The sequence below is a fragment of the Desmodus rotundus genome, chromosome 3 (genome assembly GCF_022682495.2).
Source record: "Desmodus rotundus isolate HL8 chromosome 3, HLdesRot8A.1, whole genome shotgun sequence".
Classification (NCBI taxonomy): Eukaryota; Metazoa; Chordata; class Mammalia; order Chiroptera; family Phyllostomidae; genus Desmodus; species Desmodus rotundus.
This window is the reverse complement of record NC_071389.1, coordinates 136,429,624-136,456,414: the sequence shown is the minus strand read 5'-3', so window position 1 is coordinate 136,456,414 and position 26,791 is coordinate 136,429,624. Positions and strand designations below refer to the sequence as shown.

The following is a 26,791-nucleotide window of genomic DNA, read 5'->3' as shown; positions in this document are numbered from 1 at the left end:
CTGCCATTGACGTCACTTCCTGCTGCACGCAGGAAACAGGACACTCAGTTACCGCGATAATTACTAACACAACGTGATTCTCAGTGGGACTTGTAGTTTTTCTTTCCTCTCTTCGGGTTTGTCCTTCAAGTGTACAGCTCACGCCCACCTCAGACTGGGCATTGGAATATCTGGGTGCGTGGTGTGGTGGGCGGGTATTTTCTTCATCTCCATCTCGAGAGAGTATCATAGTGATGGGGGGAGGGAGGGTGGTAATACATCTTCCTTTTTAATTGCTCCGAAAACAGCTGCTACAGAGACGCAGTAGTCCCATTCCCTTTTGGGGGCCAGTAAGGGGTCGGGTTGGCCCGCCATGTTGGTGAAGGCGACGGAAGGCTAGTGGAGCTCTAGCACTGACGGATCTGCTGGTTTAGGTCCGCCATATTAATAAAGAGAAAGGGAAGGTTGACCCCCGTCCTCCGACAGACATACATTCCCCCTTCTTTCCACCCCGCTCCCACGACTCAGCTCGGTGGGCCTTTCCCCTGCCGCCCTTGCCCAGTCTGCCCGCAGGAAGTATAGCAGACAGCGCCTCAAACACAGGCTTACGGCACCGCCGAATGTGGGGGAAAGTGAAATGCCGACCAATTGCGCCGCGGCGGGCTGTGCTACTACCTACAACAAGCACATTAACATCAGCTTCCACAGGTAACCTGGGCAGGGAGTGGGGGATGAGACGGAAACGCGAGCTGCTACCTTGAGTTATTGCTTGTGTAAAAGGAACAGGAGAATTCTGCAAATTGTAAAAACTTAACTACCTACATGGTAGCAGCGAAGCATCCTATTTTCCCTTTGTGTGCTTCTCAAATCTGTCCAGTTTTTCTCTTCATTCGAGGAGGATTTACTTAATTTATAAAAGAAATTCAAGTTCTGCACGGTGATTCCTCTTTGTAAAAGTGACAGGAGATACTTTAATTTTCTCCTCTTTCACTTCTGTGTATTAGACCGATCTTGACATTAATGACGCCATAAGAAATCTTCCTGTTCGTGTCGGCAGTCACTTTAAAAGACCGCTCTGTTACCGTAAACTCAGGTAATTCTTACCAGCTACATTGACAGGGAACTCTGCGGAGGAATTTACTCATCATTGATAATAATCACGGAGTTAAGCAATGTTAGTTAAAGTACAAAAGATAAGCTTTCTGTTCTTACTAGAACAGTAGTAAGAAGAACCTCGGTGGTTTTTTTCTCCTTCGTTTGCTGGAGAACTAAAAATTATTTAGTTCTCTCAAATCAGAACTCTGGAAAGCACTTTGAACACTACACGAAATACAGTAAGTACATATTTACCTTCTCTGTAAGGGCTTGCCATGTGGCTGAAGAAAAGAAGCATTAGAAAAGTTAAGTGCAAACAGTTCTGATTTTATATAATTCACAACTTAATACAGTCTTAGAATGTAGAAAATTATGTCCTTGACCTTTCCTCTACCTCATGATAACTAAATGTACCCCCTTATTAAAGGTTGCCACTTAAAAAAAAATCTTTGTGATGTTTCTGTTTCCAGCTTCTTCATGCAAGTGTATTACTTTATTCATTCCTCCATCGAATGTGTACCGAGTTATTATTTGCCTGACATCGTGTTAGGGATCCAGAAAATTCTTATATTCCTGGAGTTTAGAGTGTAATGAGAAAGAAAGACAAACATAATTACAGTTAAGTGCCACAGAAAACACATTCAGGAACACCTGACTCAGCCTTGTAAAGTCAGAGAACACTTCCCAAAAGATGTAAAATTTCAAATGAGACCAAACAGTGACATAGATTTGGTTCTGTTTGCACCTTTAAAGACTTTCTATTTTATCCAATTAGTACTTGAGAAGCCTGGGAGGGTTTTCAAAGAATGTCATGATTAAATGTGCATATTCAAAAAAGTCCTCTGGCTGAAGTGTCTGAGAATAGGGTTATTGAAAGTGCTGGTTAAGCATCATCAAGAGACAAATTTGATGAGAAAGAAACTTATTAAAGAATGTTCATTCACCTACTGTTTCTTTCACAGGGAAATTCTGATACAGTGTCAACTGAACTACACAATGTTCTTTGCTGGCACAGCCAGCACTAGAGTAGAAGAGGTGAGAGTTGACACAGAAAAAACAGGAGCCAGTCTTAAAACAAGGGAGAGTCCACCCAGTGGCCTAGAGCGGTACTGACAGTACAAATGGAAACGAGTGTGGAAAAGAAGTGGATAGATCTGAGAAATATTTGAGGAGAAACTACTGTATTTGATCATTTCATTGGGAATATGAGGGAAAGGGAAGAGTCAGGACACCAGTAATATTGAATGTTTAAGAGATGCACAGTTCACCCTGGCTGGTGTAGCTCAGTGGATTGAGCGCGGTCCTGTGAACCAAGGGGTTGCCAGTCAGGGCACATGCCTGGGTTGCGGGCCAGGTTCCCAGTGAGGGACACATGGGAGGCAACCACACATTGAAGTTTCTCTCCCTCTCTTCCTCCCTCCCTTCCCTTCTCTCTAAAAATAAACTGTTTTTTAAAAATACATTAAAAAAAGAGAGAGAGATGCACAGTGATGCAGTAGCATGTATACTTCCTTTCCATATTTGACCATTTGCACCAATGAAATTAACATCTTCATGTGTAATGCAAAAATTTAGGTTATAAAGTAATACTATAGAAATACATTTCTATTTTATAAATATTCTAAATACTATTCTCATAGGACATTAGTAGACTTCAGTATTCTGATGAACAACGTACATTGCCTAAAGTATCTCCATTTTTCTTTCTTTTTAAAAATATTTTCAAAGATTTCTGTTTGTTAATTTTTAGAGAGAGATAGAGAGAAACATCAATCTGTTCCCTCTCACACCCCCCATCTGCGGACCTGGCCCACACCCCAGATGTGCCCTGACTAAGAATCGAACCAGCAACCTTTTGGTTCTCAGGCTGGTGCTTGAGCCACACTAGCCACAGCTCCTTTTTCTTATCTGTTACTCAGCCCAATGCTGACTAGTACTTGTCAATAATCTGAAACTGCTCTTGCTAACATGAGTTGTCACTCCTACATTTTTCATGGTGTATGATCATTTCCTCAAAATACTCTCTACTTTTGAATTAACACTAATGTTGTGGCCTATCTCCTCTACTAGCCCTTCTCTTCTATACCTGACCTAGGTCTTCCCTCTTTTATTAAAAAAGATTTCAAACTGTTCCTCTGGTCTCAGGTAACATTTACTTGATGCCTCCCAAACCAATTATCTCCAGTTCAAATCTCTAATGAGTTTCAGACCTATAGGCCAAGTGTCTCAGTATTTCCCTGGTCTCTCTTCAGTTCCTTTTTCAGTAAATGAAAACATCTACCCAGAAACTGGGATGTCATCCTTCCTTGACTTCTCACCTTTCCTCTTGGTAGGATTATTACAGCAGCCTCTAAACTGGTTCACTGCTTCCATTCATGTATTCCTAACTTCTCTTCGGTAATCAATGATGTGCTGCTAAATGTTTAACAACAAAATCTCCAGGGAAAGGGGAAAGGCCTGACTCATAATATTTTATGAAATCCTGCGATATAAATACATGTACCCTGGCTGGTTTCCAGCTACCAACATGACATCGCTGATCATGAAGTTGGGAGGAAATGTGCAGTACCACACTATTCTATGTAGCATGTATACTGTACAGCTATAACAGACAAATAGTTTTAAGAATATGAGTAATACTAAAGTGATTAGGAAGTAATGGGGTTTTAATATCACCTTTGTTTTTAATTTATTACAAATTTACATAATTTAATTTTTAATATTGGTTGTGTTTAACAGCCAATTAAAACATTATCTGTCAACAATGTGCTGTCTAAGTTAAGCCTTGTAATGGCTTACCAATTCCATTTTGGGAAAAGTTCAAAATTATTCTTTAACTTAGAAGGCTCTCTGGCATCATTTCATGTCATAACATTCTTCGCTATTCCCACCCTAATTCCCCTAGCTAATTCCTACTATCAAAGCCCCCTGACTAGATTGCTCTTTGAGTTTTATGGTTCCATTTAACCTTGTACTTAACCTTTTATAACACTCACGACACTTGTAATTACTTTTATAATAACAAATAGCATTTATTTAGTATTTACTGTGCACTGGGCTAAGCATTTAGCCCATTGTCTCATTCAGTCTCTAGAACCTCACTAGATAGCATTATAGATGGTATCTTTATATAATAGATGTTAAAACTAAGCCCTAAAAAGTTTGCATAACTTGCCTAAAGTCACCTAGTTATTATGTAAAGGAACCAGGATTGACACCTTGATTGGACTCCAGAGAGTGTTCTCAGTCACTCTTTTCTACTGCATCAAGCTGTTCGAATCTATCTTCTCCATGACAGTATACCCTTAATAAGAAGGTAGATACCATAAAAGTAGGTCAGTTTTGTTTATAACTGTGTGTTCAGTGCTTGGGACAGTGCCTAGGACCGTGCTTGGAATATGAATCATTCAGCCATTTATTAAAGACCGAAGCAAAATAGCATTGTTTAAAATAGTGATTTTTTTCCCCCAAACATCTAGTGTTTCTGAAAGCCTGGTCCTATTATGGTGTAGACAAATATATTAATCTGTTACTACTGTGTTATTTTTTAAATACAGGATGATTTATTACTACTTGAATTCAACTATGGGCTATATCTACCAGCCTTTGAATATGCTAAGAGAAATCCAAAAAACACATACAAAACATGATTATGTTTGATCCTGTGTGGAAGCATTATCCAAAATCAAATATAAAATTGTTGGTTATTATTATTATATTTAAACACAGATTTAAAAACCTTGGCCAAGTGAATTTCAATTTTAAGCACTAGTTTCATAAGGAACTAAGAAAATGTTGAATATCTGAACACAGAGGAAGGAATACCAGAATCTATTCAGGCTTTGATAAAATTTAATCTGTAGATAAATTGATTTTGTCTTAACCATGTACATCATCAGCAATGTAATGTTATTCCTGCTTGTAAGGTTCTATGTAAAGATTATTTAGTAATGCTAAACCAACCCCATTAGTTCATTTATTCATTGATTCACTCAGAAAAGTTCAGTGAATACTTAATAGGATAAAGTAGTGGAAAAAAGTTCCTAACCGGCAGAAATTTAAGATCTAGTGGTGGAGATAGAAAGGCAAGCAATTAGAATACAGTAATGTTAGTTCCAACTCACATAGGAACATCTAAACTAGTTTTCTGATCATGAAAAACTTCTTTAGGAAGATGGGATTCCTAATTATTAAGTCTTAAATGAAGGAAATAAACTTTGGTCAAATGAAGGTGCAATTTGAGGCACTGGTTTCATAATTAGGGAACTAGTTTTAAAAGGAGCTAAGGGTTAAATATCTGAAAAGCAGTCTTCATAGTTCTGAAGAGTCTTATACAAATGATAATCCAATGATAATAGTACTTAATTTATTCTGAGTCTTTATTAAACCCTCAATGGGAAGAAATTCATAAGAACAAGTTAGGGTTTATAAACTAAAGCTTGATTTTTTAGCTTAGGTCACAGGAAATATTTCCAAACCATTAAATATTGGAACAGAGATCTTTGAAATGAGAATACATTTTATTAAAAAGTGAGGGGTAAGCAGAACAGATAAGTTCTTGATCAGAGGTTTCAAATGATATAGAAAACATGAAATATGATTACATATATGAAAACATGGACTGTAGTATCATACAAATATTAGTATTTTCAGATCAGGGTATGTTTGGGGTTGCGGAGATAGGGACAGAAGACTGGAGGGTTCTAACCAGTAAATCTGGGATTTCATCTCTTTGTGCTCCTCCCTGCTGGTAATTTGAGCAAACTTCAGGTATCTGATACAACCAAAGTGAAGCTGCAGTTGGGGCTTCAGAGCCACATAGTTTTCCAACATGAATCGTTCTTTTTTAATATTCCCCAGTTCATAATTAATACTTAAAGTAGTCAAACTAAAGAAAAGTTGAACTCAAAGTTGTTACATGTGAATGTTGATTCTTATGTTTCCAAGTTGGTTAACACAGAAACCACTAAATTTTTTAGAGAGTTCCTTGTATTTTTCTCTTCCTTAACTGGGTACTTATTAGTATATTTTATATTTGAAGTAAATATGAAAGGAAGAACATTCCTTCTGGGCTTTTCAGCAGCATTTTACTTTTTGTAATAGTTATGATTTCTACTATACGACATAGCTTAAGGGTTCATTTTTTAAAAAATATGTGCTGTTTATATGAAAATAATACAGTGAGTTATTAATTTATATATTGTCTCATTTTAATTAAGCAAATTTTTGTTGAGTCTTTACTGTTTGCAAGGCACTGTTCTGTTAAAGATAAAAAGATGACTAGATACAGATTCCTGTCCTCAGGAAACTGTAATCTATTTTTATTTTAGTAGAAATTTATTAAAATGGAAAAATTACAAAACATTGTGATAAGTATAATAATGAAGGAACACAGAGGAAGGAATACCAGAATCTATTCAGGCTTTCCTTGATAAAATTTAATCTGTAGATAAAGTGATTTGTCTTAACCATGTATATCAGCAGCAGATCTATGCATTGTTATTCCTGTTTATAAGGTTCTATGTGAGCTTTTTTAAAATTGATTTTAGAGAAAAAGAGAGAAACATCAATTTGTTGTTCCACTTATTTATGCATTCATTGGTTGATTCTTGTATGTGCCCTGACCAGGGATCAAACCCGCAACCTTGGCGTGTGGGCAACATTAACCAACTGAGCTACCGGGCCCCGGCCTAGATCAGTTTAGTCTTGTGTATTTTTACTGCCCATGTTGAGGATTAGAATAGAAAGAAAAATCTCTTTTCACAGCCCTGAAAAATAAAACCACTCAGGTCAGTTTTTTATTATTTTTTTACAACTTAAAAAAGTTTGCATGAATTGGTTCCTGTTCCAGTGTTCTGAATATTGGGAATTTAAATTAATTATATATAAATTGAAGACACTTTAAATCATCACCACTTAAAATTTGTCTTAACCATTTAGGTGCAAACAGAAGTGTCATAGTTGCAACTTGAGTTGCCTTTTTTCTTTTTTTAAGGTTTCCTTTGGATCCTAAAAGAAGAAAAGAATGGGTTCGCCTAACCAGGCGCAAAAATTTTGTGCCAGGAAAACACACCTTTCTTTGTTCAAAGCACTTTGAAGCCTCCTGTTTTGACCTAACAGGACAAACTCGACGACTTAAAATGGATGCTGTTCCAACCATTTTTGATTTTTGTACCCATATAAAGTCTGTGGTAGGTAATGTTGCTTTTTTTTTAATCCCATTTTTAGAACCTGTTTTTTTTGTTGTTGTTTATAAAATGGAACAATTCAGAATATATTGAAATTAATAAATGATAGGCCTCAAAAAAGTTGCAAAATTTCCTCTTGTGCAGTAAAGGTGCAGGCTAGAATTAGAACTCAGGTCTCCTGACTCCAATATTCTTTCTCTGGACCAAACTATTTTCCTAAACTGGAATTCATAAAAACTGAACCATTTGTAAAACTGAGAAATGAGTAATGAAACATCTAGCATTATTCAGCTCTGATTTTAAGCTGACGTACAAAACGTGTGCTAAGTCCTTAAAGAGCACTGTTCCCAAAGAATACCAGAGCCATACTAAACAAAAAAAGAGAGAGACCTAACAGAAAACTTCATAGAGCTCAGGCATTTTGGCTGGGCTTCACCTTGGATTTTGGAAATTAGGAGAGGGTTCTTGACCTAACAGAACAAAAACTGATGGGTTGAGGGCTGAGTGGAAAATAATGAAGTGTTACCAAGTGACATATCTAAGGGAGAAAAGAATTAAGGTTCAGAATGAATACATTAAAACAGTATTTTATGTAGTTAAGGTAGATCTGATCAGAGAGGAAAAAGCTAATTGATAAAAACAGGGTCACCGAAAAATAAGAAGCAGTAGAATGAAAAAATAGAAAGTTTAACTTTGAAAAGGAGGACAGGCAACTTTTTCTCAGAGAGGAAAAAGTGCTGTTTTTCCTGAGTTATTTATGATAGATAAATTTGTAAGTGTACATGAATTAATATGTGAATAGAAGGGGAGACTGTGGTAAACCAGTTATCATAACTATTAGAAAAGCTCCAGAAAGGCAAAAACTGCCTTTTTGAGTTCTGAATTCTCAGCAACTCAACTACTGCCTGGTACATAGTGCACACTCAAATATTTATCGAATTTGAAGTATTCCTTTTAACATTTTGATCACATACTCATTCAACAAATATTTACTAAACTTTACATATGTCAGAATGTAAGTCAGATGATGAGGATATAAAGATCAAAAAATAATCCCTACCAATTCCCCTAGTCAGAGGAAATACCAATTACAGATTTTGTGAGGACAGGAACCATATCCGTCTAATTTGTTCAGTATTGTGTCCTCAAGAATTCATAAGTAAATTCCTGTGTGTTTCAATAATGTTTGTTGAATGAACAAAGGATACAAAGTTATGAGGCTATGATGCAATCTGAGAACTACAAATGATTTAGTATTGCTGGAGTATAAATCAAGATGATGAATGGCACAATAGGGTGAAATCCTAAGTGGTATAATATGCCATGTAAAGATTTCTTTTTCTTTAGATAATGGGGAGGCAAACAGGAATTCAGCCAGTATAGAAACATCAAATCTGGTAGAAAAATTATTCTGGTGGCAGAATATGGATTAATGAGAATCAAAATGAGGTAGAAATCAAAACGTCCCAGCTAGATATGTTAAAGGCCTGATGTGAGCACTAAGTTGTATTAAGAATGCTGGAGAAGCCCTGGCTGGTGTGGCTCAGTGGATTGAGTGCTGGCCTGTGAACCAAAAGAATGCTGGAGAGAAGATGATTCATGATAGAGATATTTAGGATATAGAATTAATAGGACTTGACAAATTGAATGAAAGTGGTAAAAGAAAAAAGATGGTTCTCAAGTTTCTGATTTGGGCAAAAATGTCTGCCCACATTTTAAATCCTTGAATAGAAGCTGTAACTGAACAATTAATAAGGAAATCTATTCAGGAGCTTGGTACTTGGAAATATATTTTTATTAAGTAGGCCCCAGGTCTGAAATATTAATCAAGAGGATAGTATTTACCTAGAAAAGAGATTAAATCGGTATCACAGATAAGCCAAATGTCTAAATACATGATATTGGCCTTAGAAAATTGCAAAGGGTATTTAAAGTCTCCATACAATCACATTCAATTATTTGGAAGAGATCTTGGAAATCCATTGTCTATTTCCAGACCAATGTTTGTATCTCTCTGTAGAGCAGGGGTGTCAAACTCATTTTTACCTGAGGCCACATCAGCTTCGAGGTTGCCTTCAAATGGCCGAATGTAATTTTAGGACTATAAATGTAACTACCCTTAACAGTTAAGCCAGAGCTCAGCGTTGCCACCTGGTGGAAACAAGGTGCCGGCTGGATAAAACAAGGTGGAGGGCTGGATTCAGCCCGCAGGCCTTGTGTTTGCCACCTGTGCTGTAGAGGGAAGACAAAAAGAAATGGGTGGCTGGAGTTAATTCAGCCAGTTGAGAAACTTGAGTCCATGGTTATATAGATGTTTTCTAACTTTTGAAATCAGTTTTTATTTTTTTTATTTTATTGTTTATGCTATTACAGTTGTCCCAGGTTTTCCCCCTTAGCTCCTCTCCACCTAGCCCCCTCCCCTCAGGCAAAACCCACACCATTGTCCATGTCTGTAGGTCAAGCATATATGTTCTTTAGCTAATCCCGTCACCTTTTTAAAAGAGCAGTTTATATAATGTTACACAAGCCTGGACAAAATTTATTTATTTATGATATTCCATAACTTATGTTCAAACCTCTAATTCTATTTGGCCCAGAAACTGAAGTCACGGAATCTTCTGAAGAAAAACAACAGCTGTATTCCAACCGGACCATCTAATTTAAAATCAAACATTAATAGTCAACAAGTGCTACTTGAACACAGTTATGCCTTTAGGAATCCTATGGAGGCAAAAAAGAGGATAATTAAACTGGAAAAAGAAATAGCAAATTTAAGAAGGAAAATGAAAACTTGCCTACAAAAAGAACGCAGAGCAACTCGAAGATGGATCAAAGCCACGTGTTTGGTGAAGAATCTAGAAGCAAATAACATATTACCTAAGGGCACATCTGAACACATTTTGCCAACTGCCTTAAGCAGTCTTCCTTTGGAGGATTTCAAGATTCTTGAACAAGAACAAGATAAAACGTTAACAATTCTCTAAATCTAAAGTAGATCCAGAGTACTTTTAGTTAAGATTAACCTGCATAGATCTTGAAGCCCATCCTTTATCCTATTCAAAGGTGAAGATATTTAAGAAAATTATGCCAAAATTGGATACTTAATAAAGTTTTACTTGAAATAACATTATTACTGTATAACTTATGGAAACTTGATTACAAAAAAAATGAAAACTTTATGAAACTTATTTGAAAAAGCATGGAAGTGCCTTATATGAGAATTACATACTTAAAAATTTTGCTAGGAAATTTTTCAAGGTGTGCTGTGTTTTTGTCTTTTTAAATAACTTTTAAAGAACAGTCTATGACAAGTAATGTGTTTAACTTATATTAGAATGAAATGTTTCTGTGTACCAAAGTTGGAATATTACATTCTAAATAAGACACTAAGTAGGAGTTAACCAACATTAAATATGACTTTAACACTGCTGGGTTTTGTATTAATTAAATTATTATTGGCTCTATGATTTGGAAACTATAGGAAAAAAGTGTGAGGTACAGGACAAGTTCTTTTATTTCAACTTTCTGTATCTTTTTGACAGTGAAAGTGGGCTAATCATGACCTCCCTTATAAGAGTATTATCTTTTAAAATGGATTGTAAAATATTTTGAAAATATTTTTGAATGTGAAGTACCCTTGAGTCATCCAAGGTAGTAAGCCCTCAAGTACCTCAGACTAGTAAAAACTGGTAGCTGATTATATTCACCTAAGAAAATATGTTGTGAAATGATGCAGAGGTTGGGATCTAGTTTTTACTTTAATTAAACAAAAAGATAACTGTATACTGCTCTTTTATTTCTAATAAAAACAATACATTTTTAATATATTAATAATTGATATATTAAGAAGCAAATATGCTACCAAGTTCCATGTTAGGAAATTCCCTCTGCTTTCCTGTATATTGATACTAAAACTTTTAAGCTCTTTTCCCCATAAACATACAGTAGAACTTAATCATACAACAGTACTTACCATGTTATATCTTTACAACTTATAACTTAGAATGGAATCAATTTACCATACATATCAGCTTGTTTTTTATCTCCTTTCTTAGTGAGAGCCAAATAGAACAATTGTACTGCATGAGGGAAATAAAATGTAGTTCTCTACAAAAATGTGTGTCTGTGAATAAAGCTATGCAAGTGCTAACTGTTTTTACAAAATAGAATATCAGAACTATTCTTCTACTTGACACTTGAACAATTAAAGAGTTTGCCTTACTTCACCAGATAAATGTTTAATAAGAACATTTTCCTTCAAAGAGCTTTGATCAAATCATGGAAAATTTACTGATGTATAATGTTATTCAATCCTGATTCAAGCTTTCTGACACCACCATATGAAAGTAACATACACCTAATCGTAAATTGCTATAAGTCTTTTCCTACAAGGTAAATGCTACCTGATTATAAAAATAACTTTTTTGTCAATTGTTTAGATTGCTGTTTTCCTAAGATCCTAGCATCAGTCTTTTTACGTTAATAGCACCTTTTTATAAGGAATGCCTCCCAAGCAACTAGATTTCACAAAGGCAAAGATAGGAAAAGTCTGTTTTAGCTATCATAAGGCACTTACAACAAATATTTATGAAAATCCTTTTCTGATACAGGGTGGGGCAAAAGTAGGCTTACAGTTGTGAGTACATGAAACAATTTATTGTATTATTAATTACTGTATTGTTTTCCATATGAACAACTCTAAACCTACTTTTGCCCCACCCTGTATTGTAAACCTTGTCATTTTTATCTTCAATATTAGATGTAGCTCCTTGGAATTACCGTTACATTTTTTTCCTAATATAGTTTCAAATGTCTTTTTATTAATACATAGCCTTAATCATCAGCAAACGCCATATCTACTTTATACCAATAAGTTAGACAAATAATCATTTAAACATAAACTATGTTTTCCAAATACAGACTACCAATGTGGTTCACCTCTCCCCCCCAATACAAAACAAAGCTAACGTAGGCTGATTCCCATCTACAATATCTTGGTATCTTAATATAACATTTTAAAAATCACAAAAATGAACATTATGAAAACAAGCTTTTTGCGAAGTTACTTATTCTTATTATTTGAGACCACTGAATAAACTACCACTTAGTAATTTTTAAGTAAAAACTTCTTGGTTTTTTCCGCCTATGTCATTTTCATGTTACTGTCCTGATAACATGCTCCAAACTCTCCCTGCATCAGATTCTTTCATTAACAAACAGCTGTCTACCTTAAAAATAGTCTCACTCATAGAAAATACGAATTTTAAAATTCTGTTTTTAGTTTACTGATAAATTACCACTTTGACCATACGCTATAAAACTATCAAAATTATAACAGCTCTTTGGTCCTCTGCTGGACACAACACATATCCTCCATTCATTCTATGTCTACTAGGCACTAACCTCTACAAAGAACCAGCCAAAGGCTAGTTACTTGATATAAAGCTGAATTTGACTCAATTTTTTACCTTTAAGTTATTCAAAGTCTCCTGAGAGAAAATATATTTTTCATACGATACGATAAATGCTATAAATGGTTTTGAATTGGAATTTAGAACATAAGACCTTTTTATAGTGAAATACTTTTCTTTTGAAATTAAGATTTCTTACGACAACCAAAGGAAGTAAAAGGACACTGACGACCTGAATTACATAGTGTTGTTTTTAATAAGTTGTAAGACATTTTTTCCCCTTTAAAATGAACTCTGAACAAATGTGCTGTTAATGATATCTTTGTTAACAGAAAAACAACTAAATAAAATACTACATCAATGCCAAGTACTGGAGTTTATTTGACACTTGATATTTTTACAAAATAACAAACATTACTCACTCAGATCTTTAAAAATATTTTAGCTCAGAGTCTTGAAGTTAACAAAGCACTGTAGCACCCATTAGTTCTCATACTTGTTCTTTACAAATATCCTGTGTGGCAGGTGATATCTCCAATGTACAGCTGAAGAAGTCTGTGTTGATGTAGCTTATTCATTCAGACATTTACTGTGTGCAAACTGGCACAAGAGATAGAATGTTAGTTTATCCAGGAAGTTCTGGGTGGAACATTGATCTTCAGCCTCCAAATCTATCCTGCCCACCACATTATAAGCCTCTATTATTAAATACATAAATTATGTTATTAAAATGTGTCCCAAAAACTAAAATAAAAAATGTTATATATATAGTAAAGATTGTCTATAAAGTCATTGTTAATCTTTTCTAGGTAGACTTTATAATGTTGGTGTTGTATCTCATTTCTCAATGTTAGAATACGGGTAAATTTTAATTTTGGTATAGTATATAGAAAATGATTCAACTTTATGCCAGAATGTGGGATTCTTTGGTATTTAGAAAGTTGGAAACTTTCTAAAATCAATAGTTTTATAATGTGTATTAAACAGTTGCATACCATATTCATAAAAATGTATTTGGAGTATGTTGACATTAAAGACTTTTTTCCAAGGACATTACTATCATGCCTATTATTTCCAAAAAATGTACATGAACATTTCTGTGGAAGTCCTTCTCCTAAATTAACCCCCCGAGATACTTCTATAGAAGTTCTCCCTAAATTGAAGCAAGCAGTTAAAAACAGATATGTGAAGCCTGGAAGAGGAATTGCCAATATTATTTTTGTTGCTCAGCTTGTATCTAAACATCCATATAATTTATTTGCACTGTTTTAAATACTGGTTATGCAATCTAAAGCAGATATAAGAAGGGCTACAAAAATTCTGTTTACCCTGATAATAATTTCAGGTTAACAAAAATACTTACTTGTAGATATGATTATCAAAGCATTATCTTAATAAAAAAGAAACTAAGTTGTGATTTTTCTTAATTTTTTTCTGATTATTAAAATATTGCTTAATACTTTAATTCAAAACATACTAACATTCACTAAGAGACACTGAGCAAACCAGGATGAACCAGACAGACAAGATCCTGTCCCCTAGGCTACTGGGAAAAAAATACTTGTTTACTCCTGCCCTCACAGTTCCATACCCTCTTCCTAATGCCCTTTTAGAATGAATTGACTCTAATTCAACTTACCAGCTTCAGTTTACTGCCTAGGCTTTTAGTTTGTGCTCAAAAACTTTTAAAAAAATCTTTGTGTTTAATGTCAAGAAAGCAGATATGTGCCTAGCTGTCAGATTAATTTTCAGTTTAATTATTTAGATGGTATTTCAAACTTACCTCTAACTCTTTCCATTCTTTTGAGCTTCATATTTTCATACTCTTCTTAACCAGCAAACCTGTACAGATTGCCTTTCTCTTAGCCTGGTAACAAATGCCTTGTCACCTTCCTAGACTTAACTCTGACACTCCCTCGCTGCGACACCTCCAACACAGTGATTTTAACCTTTTTCATCTCATGGTACACCTAAAGTAACTACTAAAATGCTGCGGCACACCAAAAAATATATTTTTGGCCCATCTGACCAAACAAATAGGTATCATTTTGATTCATTCACACCAGATGGCTGTTGTAATTTTCTATTTGATAATATAAGGGAAAAACAGTCAGTGCCCCTGACTAAATAGGTATTGCATGTTTTTTAAAAATTTGCAGCACACTAGTTGAAAATCACTGCTTTAACATACCAAAGTGACATAAGTCCTTTACTCCTTGTGTCTTGTTTTATACATAACTTGGATAAAGTCATACTACTGTAATGTAATTGTCTACAAATTTTCATCTGCTGTGTTCCTTCAAGGAAGTATATGTAGGTATTTTGTTTTTTATTTTGGGGTCTGACATGTATATGAGGCCTGTCCGGAAGGTATCCAATCACGTAATGTGAAAAATAGAGACACTTACTGAATAAAATACAATATACAAGAAACATTGTACATAGGACAATGACAACTCAGTTCCCTTTCAAAGTAGGCACCATGGAACTTCACACAGTTCTCCCAATCGCCTGTCATATTTTCCTGAATCTCCTCAACAGTCTGAAAGGTGATTTTAGTTTTGGGAAAAGCCAGAAGTCGCAAGGCACCAAATCTGCGTTGTAGTGAGGCTGAGTCACCTGGATGATTTGATGTTTCACCAAAAATGGTGTAAAAGACGTGATGCATGAGCCGGTAGTGTTGTCATGATGAAGCTGCCAATCACCAGTTCCCCTTAGCTGTGGGCTTCTGAGTCATCCTAATAGTTTCCACAGAGGAATGTTCAACCTTAACAAAATCTGATGGAGATTCGTTGCTCTACTTGCTCAGTCATTTTGAATGGGACAGCCACACAGTACACATGCTCACCCAATGGCATCAGTGCCCCCACTGACTAGTCCAGTGACGTCAACATAGTTCATTCATGTGCATTCCAGTCCACTTTCCTCCGCTGCCAGGTTATATCGATGTCACACAAACCATTCTCTGCTTATATTAATAATGGCTGGAGTTTTTCCAGACAAACCTTGTATATTAGTCATTCAAATACTAAATTTCAGAAAACCTAAACCACTCCTCTGGCTTAGATTCAAAGGGATTGTACATGTAATCCACTTTCCTGACAATGGCTTTTTGCCATTGGGTGATTTTTATAATTGGTGTTAAGTACCAAATATCTATCTCAGAAAATTCCAAACTTGTTTATGCCAACAAATAAACAAATAGGTATTTATAGTGTGACGTTTAAAGGTTATTAATGGAACAATGAACTTTCAGTCTGTTACTCCGATTACTATAGAAATTCTCAATCTCATGTTTTCTGAGGGGAACATGCTCAGTTCTTCAGAGCGTCATCCTGATACACCCAGGTTGTAGGTTTGAAACCCCATCAGGACACATACAAGGAGCAACCAATGAATGCATAAGTAAGTGGAAAAACTAATTGATGTCTCCTTCTTTCTCTCTCTAAATCAATAAATAAAAATTTTTTAAAGATTTAAACATGTTCAAGTTTCTTAACTTCTCAGAGCCTTTAACAATGCATTCTCACACTTCTATGAGTATAAAAATAATTCTCAACCTTAAATCTGATCAGAGGTGTTGGGTGGGGAGTGGGGGTAGAGGGTAGCATACCTACTAATATCTCGAGAAATGTAATAGTTTAAGAAATGCTTAACCAGAAATTATCTGTTGCTAGAAAATGGCTTTTCAAGAAATAGAAAAAGACTTCGTTGAAATTTTTAAGGCTGTTAAAGTCTATAAAAATTATCAACTGTAAAATGTTTTTTTTTTAAAGAATAGTATCTCTTAACTACATGAATTCTCCCAAGTTGTTTCAGTCTGAAGCTAAGAAGCTTACTTGTGGAGGACAGCAGCAATAATTGGACACTGAGAAAAAACAGAAGTTAAATATTCACTGGAAGGGTCAGTGGCTGGCACTATTATTTATTATTTAATAGGCAATGAGAGCCAGACCGTTATGAGAAAGAGAAAACCATTCCTGACACCCAGGAACTAGCCTGCCAGTGTTGTTAGGAGAGGCCTGACACAGCTAGCCCATGACTTTCCGTCGAACAGAAAAATCTCCAAACCGCATAATCAATAAATATATATTTTTAAAAAATCTCCAAACCCCAACATCAGCCATTGTTACCCTGTGATTGCTGTAAAGTGAGGCAGGGTGGGAAGCAAGATGGGCTTATAATTTTGTCTAAAAGGTTAAAAACAGGGTCAATATGCTAACCTATTAATGAAATCGTTTGGTATCACTGATACTGGCCAGTCAGCGGTCTGGGGTAACCCAATTATTTGTGCTGAACAGCCTGAGAGTGGGCACGAAGTGCATTTCTACCCGGAGACCAAGCTATGCATGCAGTCTAGTAAGGGAAGGCCACTACCCTTTAGTCCTACTTGATAGATTTGGTTCTTAATGAACTAGTTAATTAGATTTCTCGTCAAAGGAGTGTTACGTTGTCTTGGCACGTACGTATTTTTTAATTTAAAATTGTTTGAGTTTTTAGAAGTACTTTTAGTGGATTAAAACACACTTGGGTTCTATGTCTGAAACTAACTCGCCTCTTCTTACAACCGTTAGGAATTAACTGAAACAGTTCTTAAACAAAATGTAATTATCACTGATTGTTAACCCAGGGAAACAAAATTTATTTAAAATAACATGTGAACTGGGCCACGAGAGTCGGATTGTTACTGGTAATGACGTTGTGCTTTCCAAATGAGTCGACTGAATGCGCACACTTCAAATGAGAGCTGTGGGTACAGATTTCCACGCTGAAAGTAGCGTCGTGACAGTAATTTGAGAGCTCAACAGCAGATATACGCCTGGCTTTGTCTTTACATCTCTGGCAGCCAGCAGTGCTCAGCGCCACAATGTAGGTACTAAACGCTGTTTTAAATCATTTTTCGCCATCATAAAGTTCCGTTTTCACAACACAATATATGCTGCCCCCGAAATCTATAATATTATGTCATGAACTCCCCGTAGATGAAACAGTATTTGAATATTTTGCTTGAAATGGCCTTACTGGGTCTAAATTCCCCTGCATTCCTTTATTCTATTACTACAGATGGTGGTTTCACTTTTCAGCGTTTGCGAGTGACCTCGCCAGGACCTAACGTCGCAGACGTCTCCAGAATTCTGAGGAGCACGACAAACCCTCCAAGGACAAGCCGCAGCCGTCCCTCCGTGGGTTCGCCCCACTGGCCTGCCCTTGGAGTCGCCCTCTGAGCGCTCACGTGAGCGAGGCGGCGTCCGCGGGCGACCACGGCGCGTGCACTCTGAAGGGGAACCGCCAGCGATGGAGACGCGGCGAGGCGCGGGCTGAGCTCCGGCACCCTGCAGTCTGGCCAGCCGGACGTGAGCGCCTGGGTAGCGCAGGCGGCAGCGCACACGCGTGCGCTCTCGGAGGCGTCCGGCGAGCTGCCGCGACGCACCAGACGTCGGCTTTCGGGTTCCGCCACCTCTGTCTGCGCGGCGCGCGTGCGGGCGGCGGATCTCGCCCTCTCTCGGCCGCGGATTGGCTGCTCCCGCTGTGCCTTTCCCCTTCCGGCCCGCCCGGGCCGCCGCGCAAAGACCGGGTCTGGGGGCCGGAGCTTTCAGTGGGCGCGTTTTGCTTTAGCGGTTTGAGCTTTCTTCTAGTGACAGTTTCCAGAAATCGTTTGGGTTTATATTATTATTTTGATCGATGGAAGATGTTGGCATTTATTTTCGCGTCCGCACAAGTGTTTTGCAGACAACTTGAATGACTTTTTTTTTTTTTTTCGGAAATGCTGTATATTTTCTCCCCCAAGTGCTCATATCCTTATTTTCCATGACAGATCTTGACGAAAATATATGCAAAAAATATATAAAGATGATAACTAATATAGTTATATTGAGTCTGATCATTTGCATTTCTTTAGCTTTCTGGATTATGTCTATGACTGCGAACACCTATTATGGTAAGTAGGAATGTCCTAAATGCTTTTTTAATACACTAATCGGTAGAATTTACAATTGTACTATTGTGAAATCCAAACTCATATTCTCTGAATGGTTATGAATTGTGTTCGCTTACCTTCTACAGCCTGAATCTAATTTACCAGAAAATATAAACAGTGCCTTGAACATTGTAAACCCTTTAATAAATGCTGCTTGTGAAAATACTGGTTATATACCAATTTCAAAATGTTTTTATGTTTCAAGTAATTATTACATCTATCTTGATGAGAAGTAAGCATAGTTTCGTAAAGCTATTGCAGTGACGCTTTTAATAAGAATATCCGTAACATAATTTATCAGTGTCATTTGTTCTGTAAAAATAAAAGATGATATAGTGCTTATATTCGGAGATTTAGACTTCTTTTAAAATGTGAAGCCACTTTGCATAAATAGCAGGTACTCCAGCCTCAAATCTTTTAAGGCTTTGAATCTGCTTTAGAGCATAAGCATGCCTTACACAAACTTCCTTGGTTCACCCATAAATACTAAACACTGTTAAGTTCAAAAGGAAAAGAGAGAAGTAGATTGAGAAAGTGAACTCGTAAAGGATTATATCGTAAGTGATTGCCAGTTCAGACCTTAGTTCTTTTTCAAAGAGACACGTGAATAATCAAACGGGTGTTCTTCAGGGTACAGAAGCTTTCAGAGCTGTTCTTTGATCACGAGTCACAGCAGGGGATGAGGGTTTGGGGAGGAAAGACAAGGGAGGAGAAGATTTTCCTTAATGCCAGTATTAACTAAACAGAATAAAACAGGATTTGTATGTAAATTGAAGGTCCTCCTGGGGCCAGGCACCTCATGCAAATATGTGAAGCTGTCCTGGGTCTTTGTATATATTAAATACAAGGGAATAGTTTTCCCATTAAACATTTGACCCACTTTGTCTCATTTTCTTATTTTTGATAGAAACACAGGCACAAGCAATAGTTCACATCTTCCTTTATTGTAGACCCTCAGCCTTGGTGTTGAGTTGAGCAGGAATGGCAGGGATTTCAAAAAAGAAAACAATGATCCATCCAAAAGAGACAGCCTCTCTCTTCACTTGTCAGTTCTGCCACGTGGCCCAAGTTTCCAGTTTTTAAAACAGAAGCCAAGAATCTGAATTTGTATATGAAATCCACTAATCTTTAAATATTAACTCAAATTATTTATTCTTTGAGATTGATTGTTTTATCTTAAGTTGCTTAAAAATGCTATGCTAGCCAAACAAAACATCTGTGGGCTGGATGAAATCTTCAGAAAAATCAGTTGCCAACTGTTGAATCCTGAGGTGTGTAACATGTGAGAATGTTACTTAAAAAAAAAAAAAATCTCTGAAAGGCTGAGAGAGGAATATTGCATATTGTTAAGAAAGAAGTTTGTTCTAATCTTGAGATTGAATACATGCCTCCTGTCCAAAAATAATTCATTTCAAATCTGCAAATATGTATGAAATATCCATTATTATAAATAATTGTAAATGGTTTCCAAAACTTGGACAGGACTTACTTGGTTATTGCTGGTATGATTGTCTCTCTGAAAATATACAAGTCTCAACATAAATATTTTACTTTGTGACTTTATCTCAGTTTCCTTATTTATGACAGTATTTTAATCCAGTATGTACAGCCAAGACTAACCTATGCATCACACAATTGATGTTCTACCTTTATAATTTTTCAGGTAACTTGCAGCCTATTTCTCCTTGGCGGTGGCTGTTTTCTGTTGTTGTTCCTGTTTTGATTGTATCTAATGGCCTTAAAAAGAAAAGTCTAGATCACAGTGGGGCTTTAGGAGGTATGTTTTGCTTTTGAGTGTCTAACCATATAATGTGCTTGCTTATATAATTTAGATTTATGTTTTCTAAATTCTGATTATATGAGACTATAAATCACAGTTACATATTTTAGACAATGATAAAGTTATACATTGCTGAGCATTCCTATTCTGTCAAATTTTCAAATAGTAACATACTCTTTTAGTGTAATGTACAAGTTTAACTTTGTAATTTGTATCAAGTAAATTAATAGACTAGACTTTTGGGGACCTTGATTACTCTGCTCCTTTAATTGGATTAAATTATCTGCTAGCAGAAACATTGGGTCACTCTTTCTAGGTGTAATATAAAAGAGCCATTGGAAAAAATAGCTAACAGATGTATTGATATTTTTATATGAATTTTATCTTAACCATATAATCAACAAATGTTAGGAATTGTTATGTTTTATTTATTTTGTAAATGTTATATTGTACACACTATGTATCAGGGACTGCTGTTAGCATTTTGGAAGTATTCACCCATTTACAACAAATAATTTAAACAGTCCCTGCTTAAATATAGCAACAGAGATATGCTTTGCTAAAAATACCTTCTCTCGCCCTGGCTGGTGTGGCTCAGTGGATTGAGCACCGGCCTGTAACCCAAAGGGTTACTGGTTCGATTCCTAATCAGGACACATGCCCAGGATGCAGGCCAGGTCCCCAACCACACATTGACATTTCTCTCCCTTTCTTTCTCCTTCCCTTCCCCTCTTTCTAAAAAATAAATAAAATCTTTAAAGAAAAAAAATATCCTCTCTCAGGTAGCAGCTGCCTTGCCTTGATTTTTATTATTCTTGACCTATAGCAAGAAGGGTTAAGTCCTTCTTGAAATTCTGTCTTCTTTGGCTTCCATGTTGCATATTAACTTGCTGCTTCTCTTATTTTTCTGATCTCTACTTTTGTTTTCTGCTACCATTTTCTTTTCTGCCTTCCAGCCCTTGGGCCTCTATTCATTGCCTACCTAGCTTGATTTAGAATTAGGAGATAAGTATTTGAATCCTAGCACTGCCACTTGCCACCTCTGTGAACCGTGCCACATTGCCTAAATCCTCAGTGCCTCACTGTTCTTTATCGTTTGTGAAGTAGGTCCTACGGGCTCATTGGTAAGGCTCAAACAGGATAATAAGTGGGACAACACATCTTTTTAAACTATAAAGCAAAAAAAATAAATAAATAAAAAAAATAAAGCATTATGTAAACATTCACTGTTAGTAATTTATTATCTACTTTCAACCATATTATAAAATCTCCGAAGACAGACTGTATCTTATGCTCCTGGGTCCCATGCTTCTTTGAATAGTGTTACACGCATAATAGGTGCTTAGGAAACACAGGTAGATGACTTTAAAACCTCTGTTCTTTTCCTAATTATTTCGGTCTATGGAATGTTGGTATCTTTTTGTTTGTAGCTCTTTTTTCCCTTAAGGACAAAAATATATAATGCTGATTTAATGTATAATATAGTACTTGGGAATACTGTTATGGAGTATGACTATAAGTCACTTAAACTTTCAGTGTTGTGATTTTCCCATTGTAAAATAAGAGGGGTTAATAGTACTTTTAGCATTGACTTATCATGAAGACTTATCCATATAAAATGTTTAGTACCTGGCATGCACAATAAGTATTTTACAAATGTAAGTATTACTTTTTTTTTCCCCACTGCTACTATTCATAATCTTAGGAATCTTACTAAGGTTTGTCATATTATGCCTTTAGTGTGCTTCGGATTGAGAAGAATTTCAGAACATCACAGGATCTGGGTATTTGGAACCCTCATTGACATAGGAACACATAGCTCAGGGTTGATAGAAGAAGGAAGGGGAGACGGTGAGGCAGTGCTTCAGGTGGACACTGAAGCAGAACGCTCTGGCCTCCCTGAGAGAGTACCTCCAGAGTAAGTAGTGAGTCATACGGGAGGATATGTGGGAAAGTGCTTGTAAGCTGTTCTATAAAGCACTGTGCAGGCAATTTGCTCCAGAGAAATACTGCTGAATCTAGTCAGTCATTGTGTTTCTTTGGATATGTCAGTGTAGACAGTTTGTCATCAGGCCTTTCACTTGACAAGTTTAAATTTAATTTCACTTGCCAAGACTATTAGGCTTAGGGACTTAACATTCTTTTATCCAGTCATTCAACAAATATTTAGTGAGGGTCCCCTGTAAGCCAGGCACTATTCTGGGCACTTACAGTTTCATATTGAACAAAATGTATAAAAATTCCACTGTCAGAGAGATCACATTTGTAGTCAGGGGAGACAGATGATAAATAAGATGGGTTTGAGGCGTTTAGTCCCCAGAAGAGGACGCTGTAAGTACATGACAGATGGGGTGTTGACAGGAGAGGCCAGTGGTTGTGCTCGCTGCGGTCTCACAAGGGTGGCCTTAACCTCTTTTCAGTCAGGTCTGGTGTTTAGTTTTTCTGAAATGGAAACCTCATTCTACCAGGTACCCACAGCGGATCAGAGCCAAGAAAACTGGTTTATGCTGCTCATTGTCACAAGGGACTGACTGATATATGAGCCAGAATGCTACTTTATTAATCTGATAAAGTACAGAACTACCAGGCCAACTGGAATATAAACACTTCTGTTCAGGCATGCCCTATTCTTGTAGTCAGGCTACTTGAGAATTCAGATTATAGTTAGAAGGTTGCTTTGGTAAGAACAAAGTCTCAGAAACAGTAATGCAAGTCGCAGATCAAAGGGTCTTGTTCATTGTACAGTGTTTGACAAGCCTGCCAACCTCTGGTTCTTTAGGCGTTCACGTTGTTAAACAAAAAACCTTTGTGGCCAAAAGGTTTTGTGAAAGAAAGGGGTTATGGAGCCATATGCTAGCCAGAAAAGATGATCAGGTCCTGAGACATATAGTCTAAACCACCAGCAGCAGAGTCAGATGGAAAGACAAAAAATGTCTTTATCATATGACTTATTGGCGAAGGGAGCTGATGGGACTACTTTAAAGATGTAAGATGTTTTGAAAGAATTTACACTGGCTGTAGATAAGGGGGGAGGGATGAAGCAGGGGCAATTCTAGAATAGGTGAGAAGTCTATAAGGAAGAAATATTTACTGCTTTTGATTGGTTGTGGGCAACAGTTCAGGGAAGTTCATGCATAATAAGCAGGGTGCAGTGGCATATTGAGTTTGAACGCTGCTTTTTAGATAGCTTCCTGGAAGTTCATTCAAAGCTCCAACATACATTCAGGAATGTGAGTAGACTTTTGTTAGTTGGACAACAGCTATTAACTGGATAGTTACCCTTGGTTTTTAATCCCAATCTCTGGTCCACTGTAATTTAATTTAGAACATTTTTCTCTTATCAATGTACCATAGTCTTTCTTTAGGTAAATTATGTGTGATAGAGTTGATTAGATTTGAATTTATTAAATTATAAGATTTCAGTCCTGCCAAAAATTATACCCAGGTCACCTTGGTTGGAATTTTGGGTGTAACTCCACTCCCAAATGTCTCCATCATAGAGACATTTGTAGACAGTTCCTTTGCTTACCCAGGTGGCATCTGGTATGTACACCATTCACCTGTTTTAAACTCAGAAGTCAGCCATAATCCTAGAGTCTTCCAGTGCTTTGGGAGCACCTTATTTGTATGCATATTAACTTATCAATGACAATTAGGAATTGGAGAGATGGGTTGGGAGGGTGCTATAGATACAAACTGGAGATAGCAGCTACTAATTACAAAATTCAGACAAAGCTGGGAGTTTCCAAAACTCCAAGACATTTTTAAACTGCATGAAAGAAATTATTTCTTCAAAGCCCTCAATTCATTTCCTCATTCTGAACCTGTTGTCAACATAAACATTGATCACTTCATGTAATTTCAAAGCACAGGTGGCAAACACAGGGCCCGAGGGCTAAATCCGGCCCTCCACCTTGTTTTATCCCACCCGGCACCTTGTTTCTACCAGGCAGCAGCATTGAGCTCCTTGCCCCCAGGTAAGGAGTAGTTACATTCATACAGCCCTAAAATTACATTTGGCCCTTTGAAAGCAACTTCGAGGCTTGATGTGGCCCCCAGTGCAACTGAGTTTGACACCCCTGTTTTAAGGTGATAGAAGTAAAAAAAAAAAAATGCAGATGACTTTTACAGTATCTCATGGTGGGTTGTCTTAGGGCCATATTCTTTGGGTTTGTTTAAAGACAATGGAACAAATTGTTAACAGTTACTGGCCATGGAGAAGAGAGAGATAAGAGGTGGTGAAGGGGAGGGAGAGATTCTTTGACTTTTACTTTATATACTTGTGTATATTTTGGCTTTCCCTCCAGTAGTCATGTATTACTTTTGTAATATTTTAAAAACCAATTGAAAAAACTTGAAGGTTAGAGAATAATAATATTCCTAATTAATATTGTTGTAATAATACATAATTACAAAAACAATGTTGAGATTTTGCCACCATAACTGTTATTACTACCCCTGATATTAATTAACATTTATTAAGAGCCTTCTGTGTACTAGATAATATAATATGTACCTTATAAAGTTTATCTTGTTTAACTTGTAGCAAACCAATGAGGTAGGAATTATTATTACTCTTACTTACCAATGAAAAATCCAACCTCAAGGCTAGGTAACTTCTCCCAATCATGTAAGGGTAAGTGGAGGAGCTGAGATTTGTACTCCAGACTATTCAACTCCAAAACCGAAGCACTTTATTAGTATGTACTTCATAACAGCATTACCCTGTTTCTTGCACTGTCATTTAAAATGTACTAAATGTAAGTGAAGTGACAATTATTGAGTATCTCTGGATGGATCACTCAATAAATGTCTCAGTGGTTGTGGTGCTTGAACCTTGAACTGACTGACAAAAAGAGTTACTACAAAAATAGGACTTTGGTCCCTTTTCCATTATTTAATAAAATATAATGTAATATTAAATAAATATTAACGTATTTAATACTTGTTTCATATCTTTTATTCCATTATTTAATAGAATTTTGTTTAATGTGTTATTTAATAAAATATAGCAAAATTGAGTATATTTATATAGAGAACAGAATTGTCAACCATAGAGTTAATCAGGGATGGAAGAGTTTCTAAGTTAAAAATACAAGCAGGCCAGCCAGGGTGGGGTAGCTCAGTTGGTTGGAGCGGCATCTTGTACACCGAAAGGTTGTGGGTTCCATCCCCAGTCAGAGCCTGTATGGGAGGCAACTGATCTCTCTCTCTCTCTCTCTCTCTCTCTTCTCTCTCTTCTCTCTTCTCTCTTCTCTCTCTCTCTCCCCCTAAAATCAATAAACATATCCTTGAAAAGGATTTTAAAAAATACCAATAGGCTACCCCAATAAATTAAGTAAAAAGAAAAACAATACAAGCAGCCAGCTTGGACAGTGCTACACAATGTAATAGTGCCTTGCTGTGGTTATCACATTCTGGGAAACTGGTACAAATTCCTGCAGGGCTAAAACTTGGATTTTTATCAGACCCACAAACTGGGTCTAAACTGGAAGCTTAGATTGAAGGTTAGACTCAAAGCAGCCAGAGTCATGAGAGACCAATTTACAAAGCAGAATGTAAGATTTGGGGTGCGACAACAGATCTAAGTGCTCAATGACAGATTAGTACATTCCCTAAAAGAAGATCTATGAAATTAGTATAAAAGTGTGCTTGAAAGTTTAAAAGAACATATAGAGGATGTAACCTTTTGTGTAAGGAAGAAGAGAAAATAACAAACATGCATACATCTACTTATCTTTATAAAAAGAAACAAGGATAAACTGGAAAACAGTGAAGTGGATCACCTACAAAGAATGGAGAGAGAGTAAAATATAGGGGGAGGAATAGAAGGGACTTGGGAGGAAGTGGCATTTCTCTGAGTAGTATACCTTTTTTGTATAAGTTTGACTTTTGAAAGTGTGCCAGTGTTCTACATATTTATGAAATTAAATCAGTAAAGATGGACAGGGGAGTCTAAAACTGAAATAAAACTAAAACAGATGAACCCAATTGTATTTTACATTAATACTATAATCACACTGAAGAAAAAAAGAAAAATTAACTTAAGAATATGCTATATAACTCTATTTCTTCTGTCTTGCTTACGGGAAGGGGAGAATTGCAGACCAATCCAAAATTATTTTTCGTAGTTATATTTTTGTTGTAGCAGTGGTAAAGCAATTCTAAAACAGTTTTAGATGTAATAAAGAATTGACCAAATGAGTGACATTGTCATTGTTTGAAACCAGGATTCTTAACTAAAGAGAAAGACGCATACAGATATGGAATAGAGAAAAGCAAGACAGAGCCTGTAGAGATGGATCGGAAATGGTGTTATTGGTGTAATCTTGGAATTTCTAAAATATTTATGTGTATGAGC

General features: G+C 36.4%; 2 protein-coding genes across 3 annotated transcripts in view; both read left to right on the top strand.

Moving 5' to 3' along the window:
- TMEM19 (transmembrane protein 19) overlaps nucleotides 1–26,791 on the top strand; it is a 316,102-nt gene that overhangs the window by 278,225 nt on the left and 11,086 nt on the right. The window contains exons 2-3 of one of the 2 annotated variants that reach the window (XM_071221006.1): nucleotides 18,423–18,611; nucleotides 20,314–20,427. In XM_071221006.1, the coding sequence (XP_071077107.1) occupies nucleotides 18,482–18,611; nucleotides 20,314–20,427 (244 nt within the window). In that variant the 5' untranslated portion in view covers nucleotides 18,423–18,481. Of the gene's footprint in view, nucleotides 1–18,012; nucleotides 18,612–20,313; nucleotides 20,428–26,791 lie in introns of those variants that run through there. The other variant, XM_024576369.4, reaches the window with a different exon arrangement.
- On the top strand, nucleotides 74–11,045 carry THAP2 (THAP domain containing 2). Its single transcript, XM_024576456.3, has 4 exons — nucleotides 74–174; nucleotides 542–687; nucleotides 7,070–7,265; nucleotides 9,860–11,045. The coding sequence occupies exons 2-4, from the start codon at nucleotides 617–619 to the stop codon at nucleotides 10,244–10,246; spliced, it is 654 nt and encodes a 217-aa protein (XP_024432224.1). The 5' UTR covers nucleotides 74–174; nucleotides 542–616; the 3' UTR covers nucleotides 10,247–11,045.

Coding starts and splice junctions, on each gene's coding strand:
- THAP2 (XM_024576456.3), top strand. CDS start 617: ATGCCGACCAATTGCGCCGCGGCGGGCTGTGCTACTACCTACAACAAG. Junction 688..7,069: donor ATTAACATCAGCTTCCACAG/GTAACCTGGGCA, acceptor TCTTTTTTTAAG/GTTTCCTTTGGATCCTAAAA. Junction 7,266..9,859: donor GTACCCATATAAAGTCTGTG/GTAGGTAATGTT, acceptor TATTTGGCCCAG/AAACTGAAGTCACGGAATCT.